The sequence below is a fragment of the Chionomys nivalis genome, chromosome 25 (genome assembly GCF_950005125.1).
Source record: "Chionomys nivalis chromosome 25, mChiNiv1.1, whole genome shotgun sequence".
Taxonomy (NCBI): Eukaryota; Metazoa; Chordata; class Mammalia; order Rodentia; family Cricetidae; genus Chionomys; species Chionomys nivalis.
In genome coordinates this window covers 16,096,146-16,111,621 of record NC_080110.1, presented here as the reverse complement: position 1 = coordinate 16,111,621, position 15,476 = coordinate 16,096,146, and the positions used below count along the sequence as shown (strand labels likewise).

Below are 15,476 nucleotides of genomic sequence, written 5' to 3'. Positions count from 1 at the left end.
AACCGCTTGAAACTCCGTTTCCATGGTTGCTGTTGCTCTGTAATGGTTTCCAAGGGCTTTGCATGCATATAATGCATACTTTTACATGCAAACAAAACACATATGATAAAAATAAATTTTAAAATCTTCAAAGAATAAAAATCTAATCACCAGACAACTTGATATTTTATAATATAAATCAATAAAAACCATATTTATCATGAGATTTCTATTGCATATATTTTTGTTGCAACCAACTGGAATCAGACCATAAAGAACTCATATCATTCTAACAAAAACTGAAGTCAAAGCAAATTATTTTGTGGGTTAAAGAAACTTATCTTAAAATGTTACAAAGTAGCTGGCTTTAGAACGTGGCATTTATTTTTCAGGTTTTCTCTTCATTAATACTTTTCTTCGTAAATTGTCTTTATAAATGGCATAGCATTTTGTTATTGAGTCTAACAATTGCTTTAATTAAAATTGCTTCAAGCCATGCTTTAAAGTAACCAGAGATTAGCAAGAATCAAAGGAAGTCGCCTTTCTGAGGTTCAAAGCACAGAGAATAGGCGAAGCAGGATGCTAAGTAACAGACGGTGGGCCATGGATTTCGCCTTCCACAGGCAAAAATGCTGCTTTCTTCGACGCTGAATGGAGAGGCTCATGAAATAGCATGACCAGAGTGCTGTAAAGTAATAGAAGCCTCTGTTACTTTTCCAAACAAAGATGCTGAAGCGGGCCTTCTGTATGACTCAGAGTGAATTTTATTTGAGGTGTTCTGCTCAGTGACAGGATAATCTTGTGGTGGTTTAGCTGGGATGGAATCCCATCCCTCGGCTCTCAACTACTTTTGGTTTACAGTCAGCCAAGTTCACGTTTTTGCTTGTTCTGTTTCTTAATTGAGCTTCAGGCAATATATCAGTCTGGGTTTTCATGATGGTCTCAATAAGTTGGTCCCTTACAATGAAAGATCTGATCTTTACACAGGAATTGTTTAAAACTTTATCTGAGTTCTCCTGTGAAATCAGTTAGCCTTATGAAGAACTGGGGAAATTTTCCAAGAGTATGTTAATAAGTGACTATGGCAGTAAATGTCAGTATTAAAGAAACAGAAGGCCACAGATAATTCTAAGCTAGACCTGCTTATTATACCATGCTTTCTACATATTAAAAACAGGTAAGGCTTGAGCCTTAGCTCAGCTGATCATCAGACTCACTGAAGTCTTACTAGTTAATGGTACTGAATTGTACCTGTTGTGGCCAACCAACACTGGTAGATCAGAACCCAGGATCTACTGAAAAGTCACTTTACTTTGTGGAGTAACTGTGACAACACATGTTCCTTTTGGGGACGTCTGCTTTATACTTTCTCTATGTATCAAATGCTTCTGCATATGAATTCATCAGCCAGCCCTGGAATGTGAAGGAATCCTTTCTCCATTTGTAACCAATGAAGGCTTGACTTGAAATTGTTTGACAGGAGCTATGGACAGTTTAGAACCATGTGATAGCATCAGAAGTGACAATAACTTAGACATTAGAGAAATGAGCACCTTCTTTTAGACTTTCCTAAATGTTGGCTCTAGCATCTTCTTGATTTGAAAACCAGAGTCATTTCACTGACCTTTACAGGAAAAAGAGATGTAAGATGCTCGTTCTCATCACATTCAGCATTATGCATGCTATAGTTTGTGTGTACACAGAACTGTATTTACTATGAGTTTGAAGACCTGCTTCATTTTCCAAAGAGCGTACACACATTCTGATTACTTACTGATTACAGGCAATAAGTAAGAGAACGCCTCAATTTAATAAGTTGGCATTCAGTTTTCTTTTATTTACTTATTCTTTAATATTTAAATGAATGGTCTCAATATCTTTCCCTGGCTTGCCTGGCAGTTTTCACGTAGCCCAGATGAACCTTGAACTTGCAAACTTGAGTCAGCACTTTCAAAGGCTGTGTTCACTGCTGCACCTGGAAAAGTTGGCGTTTTTAACCATCAGATTTTATAGTTTTATGTACTGGTGTGTTTAGTTGCCATGAACTAACTTTAGAAACATGCAGTCCACAAACTTACAAAGCCAGTAAGCCCTTAACATTTATGAGAGGGTTCCACAAAAGAAGCAGTGTGAAGGAGCAAGCCCACGATGCTAAACAATGGTGCAAAGCAATGGTGTCATACAAATGTGTGACACTCACACGGCAGCAATGTTTGCACGGTTTTCTAAACACACCACACACACACAGAGACACACCAAGAGAGAGAAACAGAGACAGAGATTTGTGTAATTTAACATCAATATTGCTTTCAGCATGTTGTATACTTTTCCACTTTCCTTGGGGTGTGTGTTGAATGTGAGCTCACCTATGCCACAGCATATGGTCTTTGAAGGTCAGCGAATAACTTTTGAGAATCAGCTCCCTCCTCTACCATGTAAGCAAGTACCACAATGAAATTCATTGTTTTGAATAGTTAGTATAAACTATTGATAATTGAAAATAATAGCTTACATAAAGCTCAATTCTGGAAAATCAAAAGTCTGTTTTAAATACCTTTGCTATAATCTATAAATTCTATTGTATATGAGGATGGTATAAGGACATTTGGATCTTAAAATAAGTCTGTTCATATAAAACAAGGCTGTTCATATAAGAAAGGTCTATTGTCTCTCCGAAACAATCGAGTTTTCTAATGGATGCTATTTTTAAACAATGGTAACTGCATTAATTTTTTTTTTCTTTTATTCTTCAAAGTATTGAATTGAGACTGAAATGGGAGATGCTTAACTCCTAATAACTGACGTTCATTAGTCACCACGCTTTGTCAATACTCTTTCATTATAGTGAAATTCCTAGCATCATCTCAGCTACCTGCCCTACTTTTAATTCTTTGAATGTTACACATTTCTTCCCAAGGCGAAGAGGAAGACGCCCTCTCCAAGCCGACCACTGTGGATGAAAAGTTAGAAAAGAGTAAGGAGTACACCTACCAGTGGCTTCATACACAGGTGGACTTTCCAGAAACAACTAGTTCCAGAACCCTGAAATGGTGAGGTCATTTCCTTCAAATTAGATTTTTGTATCGTAAACAGATCTTGAAAAGTGAAACCTGGGTTAATTGTGCTAAAACAAATACAACTTCTTAGCCAAAAGCCAATACATCACATCGCCAGAGGCTTTCATACAGCGTGGATTTAATTGTTCTTTACGGTTCTCACCAAAAGTGTTTAGGAAGAGCTCTACTCTGTTATGCTTAAAACCAACACACGAATCATGCAGTCTCCTCTACTTCATCAAGAAAACGTGTGGTATCTTGTAACTGTCGTCATGTCAATATATAGATTTGTTTTAAAAATTAGTCACTTGTGAAATTGACAGCTACATTTGTGGATAAAAGTTTTATGATGATATATGTGACATGAAGTTTCATATTGAAGGACTTCAGCCCATTTAACTTCTTACAAAAACGTGGACATCATATGAAAACAAACTTAAAATAGAAGTATTTTGCTATTTGACATATTTACTGTGATCAAAGAATGAAATAAAGACATCGATAATTCTCGTGTTTTAATATGAAGTATTATAACTAATGAAAACATAAATTTATTTCACGTTCACATTAATCAGCTTAACAGAATTCATAGAAATATCATCTTTATAATTATAACAAATGCAACAAAATCTATTAGTTATCTCTGTTAACTAGATATGAGAGATTTTGTTCCAAAGTTAGTGTTAATATAGATGTGATTCAGCAGAAAATATAAACAATATTTTAAGGTAAATTTTAAATGCCTAAACTTTTAATATTATCACTTACTGGTAATAAAATCTGTATCTAGTAGATGAAACAATCAATTAATTCCTCGGATTTTTTATTAACTATATATAAAATATTATTTTGAAATATATTCAAAAAAATCACTTTATATATAGAAAACCTGTGTGTGTGTGTGACACACACACATGCCTAGATTTTGGGAGAAGTGCATGTATATGTGTGCAAATGCACGTGTGTATGTTATTTTGAAGTCAGAAGCCATATCTGGGAATCACTGATTTAGGCTCGATTGGCTCCCCAGCAAACTCTATGGATCTGTTTTTCTTCCCCCTCACCCAACGCACAGTTCTTTGATTCTAAGCACAGAGTACCATGCCTTAAATTCTCATTATTGAACCACCTCTATAGCTCCCAAAGACAAAAATTTAAAGAAAAACGTCGATATCAGAATATTTTACCAGAGTAAAATTAAACTGCACTGTGAATATTTGTAGGGCGCATCAAACATAGTAGAACACTGAAGTAGAAAACTTCGCTTGCTTCAAATGAAAATTTAAGACTGTAAAAACTATAAGTGATGATTCAGGCTTGTAAGCCCAGTCCTTGGAGGTGGAGATAAAGCAGCAAGTTTTGGCTTGCCTTTGACTACATGGTGAGTTCGAGGCAAGCCTGGACTGCATGAGACACTGTCTCAAAAAGCCAAAGAAAAATGGGGACAAAATAAGTAAATGTCATTAAAATATACTTAGATTTTCTATAATTTATTAAATATCACTGTTAGCTCTTTCAGATGTTTGCTCATTAACATTTATATTTTAAAAAGAGATGTACTATTGAAGTATTATTTAGATATTAATTTTTGTGAAACTTAATTTATATATAATAGTGAAATTATATATATATGATATGTGCATTTATTATATGCAACATAAATTAAAGCTGTTGTCTCTATGAATAAAGATATTTTGGAATTTTTCAATACTCTTTCTCTATATGTATACTGTAACTTTTTTTCCTTTCTTGCCACCATGAAGCAATCACTTCTTGCCTGAGTTAGATCCAGATGTACTCAATGGTGGAAGAGTTCAACTTGTGGTAAGAAATATGTTTAAAGTTAGAGAAAAATGTTATAGACACACATACTCAATAAATAACACTTTAAAATATACTCATAATATGTTTAAGCTATGGAATATCACAACTGTATCTATTTTGGGGAAACCTCAAATGCCGTGTGCTAAAATAATAACATATTTTCTTGACTTAAAATATAATGTTACAATATGACATTGTTTAAAATAATAATTTTATTTGACAGATGTAAAAATATTAACCTGTTACCATTTTAAAACAAATTTACTCTGGATGGGAAATTGCTTAATGAGATTATTTTCTTGAAAATTTTAAGAGCCCAATATAAAGATTACAATAGAAAGAAACAGCAATAAGAGTTTCCAGCTTGGAAAATCAAACTGTATTAAAAGTAACAAGTGATTAGCAGCTTAACCCCTCCAAGTTTTATGGAGTGCAGTGGTACTCTGGTAAGTATTTTTTGAGCTTTAAGACCACATTCTAATCATCTCAATAAGAGTGTCGTCTAGAAAATGGAAGGCATATGCTTGTTAAATTCACTTTGCTGTAAGCTACTTGAAGAAAGACTTTGTAAATAGAGGACTATGGCCAACATTGTGATCTAGAAATTTAGATCTCATAAAAAGGAAACTTTTCAGCGTTGTCTCAGAAGTTTGGAGGAGGGAATCATGACTGATTACAGTGGAGAACACCTCCCTTTATAAAAGACTAACAAATCTCCGTAGCTCGGATTCTACATTGACCAAGAAAATGAATTATTATTTTGTTTTCCAGTGAGAATTTAACAGCCAAAGTTACTTTTCTTTATGATAAAAATAATATTATGGTTGTAAGAGCACTTCCATGCCATTTTCTTGAACATTTTTTCCAAAGACTTTTCTGAATTTGAGCAATAATTTATGTGTGTGTGTGGTGTGTAGTATATATTTGTACACATAAATATGTGCATTTAGACAGAGAATAAAAGACAAGATAATTTTATGTCCCATTCAAAATTATTACTCATAAATATTTTCCTATATTCTAATAAAATTCTTCTGTGAGGGTGTCATGCATATTATCCTAGGAATTTTAGAACGTCAATCTGTTAGATAATATATATTTGACTATATTTTTGCACAGGTTTATTAATGGTCATTCTTTTTCCTTCCTTTTTTCCTTTCCTTCTTTGTTTTGGGGAGGGGGCGTGCAGAGATTCTCTGTGTAACATTCCTGGCTGCCTTGAAACTTGCTTTGTAGACAAGGCTGGCCTCAAACTCACTGAGATCCACCTGCCTCTGCCTCCTGAGTGCTGGGATTAAAGGCTTGTGCTATCACTGCCTGGCAATGGCCACATGTGGCCAATAGGAAGGAAGGAAAAAAATATTAAAAGGCAACAAATTATTAATAATGGAGATAAAACTATTTTTATACCTCTTATTAAACTTCAGTATTATATCACAAGGCTATAATCAAATTTAATTTCCGCATTTAAATGAGCAAGGGCAAAGAAACTGAGAAAAATAGAAAATATCATTTTATAATACTGTAAAATATTGCCGGGCGGTGGTGGCGCACGCCTTTAATCCCAGCACTCGGGAGGCAGAGGCAGGCGGATCTCTGTGAGTTCGAGGCCAGCCTGGTCTACAAGAGGTAGTTCCAGGACAGGAGCCAAAAAGCTACAGAGAAACCCTGTCTCGAAAAATCAAAAAAAATATATTGTAAAGTATTTATAGTGTAAAATATATAAGAAAATATGTTAACAATATATAAAAGTATGTTGATAATTGGATTAAATTGATAAATGAAGCAAATTCTGGGGTTTTCCAGAGAATAATCATGTTTCAGGTTATAAATTATTCAGATTTTAAAATTTGAGAATATGCTGTCTGTGAAATTACCTCTCCCATGTTAGCATACTTGTTGGCATTGTAATAATTCAAGAATTGCTCGGTAACCATATTATTGTGGTATTATGTGTAAGTCCTCTGTTGTTTCTAGGGTACATAATTGTACAGAAGACATCCTGTTCCTCTGCTGTTGTAATACTTCTATACCCTCTTCCATGATGTTTACAGAGGCTTAGGTATAGGAGTTTTATTGTAGATGTATCCATCCTTGCTGAGCTCACCATGGCGACTTAACCACTGAATTATGATCAGCTGTGATTTTCTGTAGTGGACCATTTGCTACAAAGTGAGGTTTTGTTTTGTCTGTCTTGAATAGGGTGAGAACTACATTCATCTGTGGGTATAAGGATAAGTTTTGCAATACAGTTTAGAATTCTGCTGATCTAGTAATGTAGTGTTAGTAGTTTCTACTCTATGATCTCATGCGTCCCAGGATGTTCATTAGGTTTCTAATTCCAGACGTGATTCCCTTCCTACTGAATGTACCTTAAGTCTAATTAGACAGCTCTTGCTTACCACCACGCTATGAAAGCCACACTTGAACCTGTAGTGATATCTTGGCCTGCTGCTCATGCTGTGGCTCACGCTGATGTAGGAGGGGGTAATTTCACAGTACGGACCTCTAAGCAAATACAGACAACTAATGGCCACTGATAGAAGGAGGTTCTGTCTCTCCCAGGGATGATCCTCCTAATGGATTATCCAATAGCAACTGGTCAGTCCTGAAATCAAATGCATACAAACAAGATTGAGCAACTCAACTGCAGTTATGTATTTACATGCAAATGTATCTAACAATATAATAATGTCATATATGTAACAATAAAAACAAAAAAGAGGCCATCAATTTGAAGAGCGATTAGTGGGGGTGGTATGGAGTGGTTCTAAAGAGAAAAGTGTAGCGGGGGAAATGTAATTATATTTTGATTATTTTTTAATTAAAGAACTTTAATGAAGAAAATTTAGAACATATATGCAACAGATGAGCTACTAAACATTTTTCCTAAGTAATGAACATTCATTGCGAAAATAGTACAAAGGAGGTTGAATATAATTAAAATAGATTCTCAATATTTAAAATTCTCAAAGAATTTTAGCACACATTCATTTTAAATATTATACAATATTTTTAGAATAGTTTTGTTCATAATAGCTGCAAAACTTAATGCAACCAAAGTCCACTCAGTGCATGAAAATATAACAGTGGAAGACAGGCAAAGTAGATGTAAAATGAAATCATTCCATTTATAATATTTTTATCTGAATTGAGTCTACTGATCCCACTATTTAACACTGTAGTGCTTAACATATATTTCTGTAATGTAAATATTAAATTTGTGCTTAGTTATATCATTTGAAGAACAGTTATTCTTTTTTCTTCATTGAACCCCTACTGATGGGCTTAATATAAGAATGAGGTATTTGGGGAAATACCCTGTGTAGTGAACTTGTAAATATGTCTTTCTTATTGTCTTCTATGCAATGCACTAGGACATCTACCCATATGGAATTTATATTGCATTAGTTGTTATTTGTAAGGGATAGATGTTATTTGTAAACTATAGGGATGGATTGTCTAAGTTTCATGTAAACACTGCATCTTTTGACATATATGACTTGTCATCTCCATAGCCAACATGGTCCTGGAATCAAGGGATTCAAAGGAATTACTGAATAAGTATATTTGCATATTCAGTCTGATTTTTTGTCACTGTGGCAAATACATTAAAAAAAAAAACTCCATGAAGGAAAGATTTCTTTTGATCCACTGTTACAGAAGCATAAGTCCATAGTCACTGGAATCTGTGTTTCTGGGACAATGGTGATAGTAGCTAAGAGCTGGAGAGAAATAGGAAGAGGCCCAAAGAAAAGACATAGACTCTAGTGTCGTATTGCTTTTTACTTAGCCTTACCTCCATTTTTTCCCTCATATCCCATTTATGCCAAGAGATTTTTAGTTCCTCGGTGGGGTAGTCCACAGACTCTGTGAGACCTCATGATCCGATCATTGCAGATCAGATCTACTAGCTCAGACAAAGCCTTCCATTATAAGCCCTTTGTGGAAATGCACCATATTCCAATGATAACAAGCATGTGGAAGAAAAGATATATTTTTCCTTTATAATTTTTCTGTTAACTGATAAAATAGTGCTAAAGCCAATATTTTAGATATATAATTTAAACATTAATAATCCATGAGCTGTGCTAGATTCACTGAAAGCCATGGATTGAGCCTATATATGGAATTCTAGGTTTCTGAGGAAGTCTGCCAGAGTCCAACTACTTTGTCTTCTGTGAAGTAAAGCAACAATCTTTGAATAATTAAATTTAAACTGTTAGATGGCACTTTTGTGAAGTCAAATGTTCCTGGTAAATTGCACTTTAAATTTTTATCTTATGTTTTATGGTTTAAATTTGAGATATGGCCCAGAGGTTTGTTTATGGAAGTCTAGAAAAGTTTGCGCATTAATTCGTATGTCTATAGCTTTGGGGGGCAGGCTATTCCATTGTGTATACAAATTTAAAATGTGTAATACAACATAAATGTGCACAAATTTTGTAGATGAAAAATTATATTTCAGAAAAACAAATGTTTGTATTCATTTGTGAGTGAGAATGGGAAGGTAGGAAAAGAAAGGAAAAAATGACAAACCAGAAATGGTGTATGTTTCTATTCTTATCACTGGAGAGCTCCAGGGCAGCCAGGAAGAGAGCAGAGATCCAATGAAAAGAGGATAGGAATAAGGAGGGATGAGGAGAAAGAGGAATAGAAGAGGAGGAGGGGAAGAGAGATGGTGTTGTCAAGGAAGGTTGAGGAGGGGGAGGAAAGTAGAGGAGACGGAAGAGGGGAGAGAGAAGACAGTGATATCAAAATGTGAAAGAGTGTATTTAGATTCTGATTCCTTGAGCCTATATAACTCATTACACAGAGATAGTTTTCTAAACCACAATGGGGGTTTCTTCCCTTTATTTCCCTGTGCTTAAGTTTTCCTCCCATCAAACATTTAGGGCAATACTCTCTCACGGGAATCCAATTATAGAGTGGTTTGGGGGAGATCCCATCCACTTAGAGACTGCTTTGGTTTTTATAACAGCATATTCTCCACTTCACAGCTCAGTCTTGATAAATTCCTAATGATAAAAGACATTCTGTAAGAGAATATTCTGTAGGTGACAAGCAATTCTTTTGATGTTAAGTATCAATATCCCATAGTAATAAAAGTACAATAGTAATTTCAGATGACTGAATAATCCATTGGGTGCATAAATATGCCTTGAAATTACTATGTATTTAACAATACCTCAAAATGAGATCATTTGATGTGTAATATTTCACACTGATAATGGTTATAATGAAAGGGCATGTACAGTCTGTGATGCAGTGGTCCACAAATATGCAAAATTCATTTCAAGAATTGTTGATAGAAAATAATGCTATAGCCAGTTTAATAAAAAATACTACAAAATAATATAATATGACATCTTTAACATTTAATTAACTATTAAATAATATACTTGGTCAGTAAGTGAGGTTAAGCTGTTTATAGTTTCACCCATTGCCTTTAAGATTGATTTTCATCAAAATTACTGTACTAAAATGTTTTCTTTTGTTGTACAGACTCAAATAGCAAACCTCAATTTTAAAATCGACTCTTATTTGCAAAACATCCTTTGACATAGTGCATTTGTTCTGCCTGGGCAGCAATAAAGGATTGTGGTATCATTTTGAAGAAGGTTGTTTGACAGAGCCTGTTTGTTTATTTGGGGTAATGTGAGCTGCATTCAGAAAATGCCATATTTTGTTTCATGATTGTATACATTCTCTCTCGTTGCTCCCAGGCAAGACTTGTAAGCAGAGAAGACACGGATTTAGACCTTTTTTCCATGGCCAGTGGGGGTTCTTTGTCTACGAACAGAGACAAAAAAAGCCAGGCACACAGATACTCATCGGGATCCTCAAGTAAGCTATGGTTTCCTTCAGAATTAATCTAAAAATCACAGATGAATTGACGGAAGCTAATGCCAGTGCATGCTCTTTTACAGATAGGGGTTAGGGTACCAACCATCAGTGTTCCTCACAGACATGCCTTTGGCCTCTTTTCTTCCATTACATGGCTTCTTTGATATGGACCAAATTAAATTATTTCTAAAATTAACAGCATCAGTATTTCTTTAAATACATTATGTCAGTTCAGGCTCTTCCCTTATCCACACTCTTGATCATGTTGAATTCTTTGATCTTTTTCTTTCCTAAAGATTTTTAGGATAACTTTTAAAAGTAGAATTTGTGTATTAAACCAGAGCATTTAGATCTTTGTCATTAATAAATATGTTAAAGAAATTTACCTTTTAAAGAAAAATTCTAAATGTAACAGAATTTTACATGATAATGTAATGAATGGACATGTTTTTAAAACGTATTCTAATTGGAAAGATATCATTCTGATTATGTTTGTGACAGGTGACTTTATAGTCACGCCTATCTTATATGTCTATTATCTGCCATTTTTAATTGAGAGGTGAAACAGCCTGATATATAGGTATAAAATTATATCTGAAAAAATATATAGCAGTTATGAACTCTGAAAAAAGTAAACATGGAAAAATATCTGCATCTTATTTCATTTTATAGTAATAAACCCTGTTTTCCTAAGGTTTTATTTAATTTTTATCCTATACAATTTGAAATACCCTGTAATATGTCATGATACACTAATATAAAAAGTGTCTCATTTCATATCATATATGGTAATTTTCCAAAACACAGTGAAATTCATGTCTACACAGAAGTTTATGCAGCCTTCCCATTATTCATTCTGAAAGCTTCAGTACTCCTTGATCTTATGTCCATACAAAATTAATATTCTGTTGCATGTGAAAAACTCAATAATCCTCTTACTGCTTTCCAGATAAAATCAAACCTGGAAATGATTCTGGGGCCTTAATTTTCATCCAAGTACTTGAACAACGGTAGATTATAAGAATTTAAATCCCTTTATATATGAAACTTAACTGTGATAAATGTTAGTTACTTTTACAATAGTTATTTCAATAGTTCTAACTTGTGCATATTCTAAGATTTAGAACATATTTCAATTCTTACATTTTATTACTTGATTATAGAATCTGGTTAGCCTCTCTGTGTGATTTTAGAATATTTTATGTTTACTGACATAAGTAACATTACTTATCTAATATAAATTTCTGGGTTCTTGCTAGAATATGATAGCTACATTGGTTTCAGCTTGTAGCACACACACACATATGAACAATGCTATCTATATTATGCATTTAATATCAATTTCAATGACTGTAGTTAAAAATGAAAAATCTAGAATGAAATACAAAAGCACAACAATGTTTGCTCACAGTACACAGTATCAAAACTTTTCTTCAGGTCTTGTGTTTAGTAAATTGATAGAGAACTTGCTTAGAAAGTGCAGCCTGAATTCGATCCCCATACTGAAAAAAAAATAAAGGAAAGAAAGAAACAACACTAACAAGAAACTTTGATCATTATATGTCATCAGGAAGTTAAATCTTAAATGGCTCAAAAAATCAGTCACTATACTGTAACACACAGCTTTGTGTTTCATTGTATGACATTGAACTAGAGTTTATAGAGTATATAAAGATCATTAAATAGAATTCATGTTTCTTTATTTTATTTGGATTATTTTTATGCTTACATTATTTATTTTTTTTTAATTTTAACAATGCGGTATAAACGTGTTGTGAACATACCTGACTACCCCTTACCTTCTCTTATCCAGCCCAATGCCTGAAGGCTTCCTTCTCAACCTAATATGATAGTTAGTTGATGATAGATGACTGACTGTATTGAAAACACTAACAATCTTTAAATATGTTTAGCAAGTGTAGGTCATTTTAGAAAAAGATTATATCAAATATCAAAATGATTGGGCAAGATACATACTTGTAATTATTTATCTGCTCTGACATCGGCACAAAATATTTGTAAAGACCATGAGCTCTGACACCAGACATAACCTGGTCCCTCCAAAAGAGATGATGGGAGTACTTCTTATGAAATTGCTGCAAGAGTCAAATAGAAAGCACTTAGAATAATTCAGGTCAAAGTCAGTGATGAGTAAGTGTTATTATAATTACAACCTAGGCACGGCAGCTGAATTATTATACTGAGATCTCAAGTGCAGCGATACATGGGCTAATTGGTTCTTTATGTATACGAACCTTTACTCTTAGCAACTTGGCAAAAAAAAAAAATAGTTGGTTTTGCCTTTTAGTCCAAAGAGATCCTTTAACCTTCAAAGATTTTACAAACTGTGCTTTCATGGCCCTGGGCCAACCACTTATAGCTTTGAAAGCTTTTTCCTTGAGCTTTCTCTCTCTCTTTCAAATCTTGTCACCCTGTTAAAGCTAAAACATTTCTTTTTACTTTGTAAGCCAAATCTAGAGAGTAGTTTATGAGCCACAGCTGTGAAACGCTCTGTGAGCCTTTGGGTTCTTCGAGATACTATCCTGTACTGTTTCTCTAATAGCATTACATGTGTTCTTTGTGATTAGATAGATTCTGGCTTAACATCCCAAGTCTACTATCAGAGACAAGTCATAAGACTGATGATAAATTAACTTCTAACCATAAGCTTACTATCTGTAAAATGGGGGCAAGAATGTTTCTCTCTCAAGGTACTATGAATAAATGAGTATAATGTGTAAATCATATGACATATTACTTAGAATATTGTATAGGCTTAAACAACAGGATCTACTGTTTTCTTCTTTTGTCGTATCTTTTGGGTCCTCTTGCATCATTTTAGAATGAATCCACAGAAATGGATTTCTTTTCTAAAAAGAAAATGCATTTTTTCTTTCTAAAAGCAGATGCTTTTCTTTTACTATGACAGCTGTTACGAGCATTTGTATCTTGGTATAGAGAATTTCTTAATTTGTTTTCCATTTCTTTTCATCTTTACTTCTCATTAAAAGAAGTCCAGATCACAGTCACTCTCTAAATTTCTGAACCAGCATAAAGTTTGCAAAGAAAGAATGGAGGTTCCTTTGTTATCTGAAACATGTGTCAAGGAGTTTATTATTTAAATAATGTTTATACAAAATATCTTATTTTATTAATCAGTTTTGCTTTGTCTATTTTTCTCATTTAATATATTATCTAATATACATTACAGTAATATTTTACTATAAATGCAATTTAAAGCTTTGAAAATTACTTTTATTGCAGCGTGTTTTGCCACATGCCTTTAATCCCAGCCCTCAGGAGGCAGAGGCAGGTGAATCTCTGTTAGTTTGAGGCCAGCTTGGTCTACAGAATGAATGCCAGGACAGTCAAAGTTACAGAGAGAAAATCTCTCAAAAATGAACAAAGAAGAAAATTACCTCATGATGATTTTTCTTTGACAACTAACATAAATAATATTGAAGAACTTAACAAATTCATCCCACAAAAAAGAGAAAGCAGCTACGTGAATCCTCCAAGTCATAACTTAGATGATAAAAAGTAGAACGTAAAATTTTCAAGCCATTTATTGAATGCTCACTGTCTCTGCATACTTACCATGGCGGCCTCTAATTATAACTGAGCTTTCTGGATAGCCTTTTATTTTTATAATTAGCTAAGAATTCAATAGCCTCAATGGTTCTGTAATAGGAAATATAAACCTCAAGTTATGTCCTCATTTGGATACATAGAAACTTCTCATGACGTGATAACTTTTTTCTTGAGGTATTCATCTTCCTGAATATGGAAGTACGTATTGTTCAGAAGGGACTCAGTTAATGTAGCTAGCTGTGTTGAGAATAGAACGCCACTGGTATGCAGTGTGCTTCGCTTGTACTGAGGATGACAACTGGGAAAGAAATAACAGTAGAAAGAAAGCCTTTAAACAGAAGCCAATAGTAAAATCCAATGTATGCTTGGAGACCATTATACAGTCTTTCTGGGTCAGAGGCTCTGGAAACTGAAGAATAGAACAGAAAACAAATGCCTTCAATTCCCAAAGCAATGTAAAAGAAGATGGGGTGGGAAAGGAAAGCCAGTTTTGGGGTAAGTCTTCAGATAGAAAGCTTAACTTTTCTCCTGATAATGAATAGCTAATGAAGACTTCAGAAAATAACTTAAGGCTTTCAAGGCTTAAGGTTAGCAAGGAAAAGTATTCTGTTTATGTTCTGACTCAAATAAATTGACCAGAATTTTAGAGTTCTTATCTTAAGAGCACGAAATGCCATTGTTAATATCATGCCTGATAATATGGGATGAGCACATTTTCATAATTTAATTTCAAGGTTTTCTAAGTCAAGAATTCTTGGTATGTTGCATATTGATGCATGTTTATTTGGTCAAGTACACATATTTGAGTATCTATTTTAGGCTTAACTGTTTTTATAATCCTATGGTGAGTGAATTTAAGGCTTAAGTATTATATATATATATATATAATTACTATAGTATCTCAGATATCTACAGTGTGCAGGTCATTTCTACAAGCCATTAATAAATAAGAAGTTGACTTTTTTATGCCTTACACAAAGAAGACACATTTAGAATACAGATTTACTGCTATAATAGTATCATATATTTTTATCATTTTATCTTATAGTCATTATTTTCTGTTGTTAAATGAAAATATCTATATACAACTCTCTAACACAATCTTGTAAGATTTAGAGTGATAATAAAAAGTTTTATATATTAGAACAGAATTCAGTGATACATTTAAATAAACATTAA

The 15,476-nt window shown here is 33.6% G+C and overlaps 1 protein-coding gene across 1 annotated transcript in view; it reads left to right on the top strand.

Moving 5' to 3' along the window:
- Positions 1-10,738, top strand: part of Lrriq1 (leucine rich repeats and IQ motif containing 1) — a 123,819-nt gene extending 113,081 nt beyond the window's left edge. The window contains exons 27-29 of the mRNA XM_057757912.1: positions 2,897-3,029; positions 4,799-4,859; positions 10,586-10,738. Of these exons, the coding sequence (XP_057613895.1) occupies positions 2,897-3,029; positions 4,799-4,859; positions 10,586-10,738 (347 nt within the window). The remainder of the gene's footprint in view (positions 1-2,896; positions 3,030-4,798; positions 4,860-10,585) is intronic.
- Positions 10,739-15,476: the final 4,738 nt, after the last annotated feature.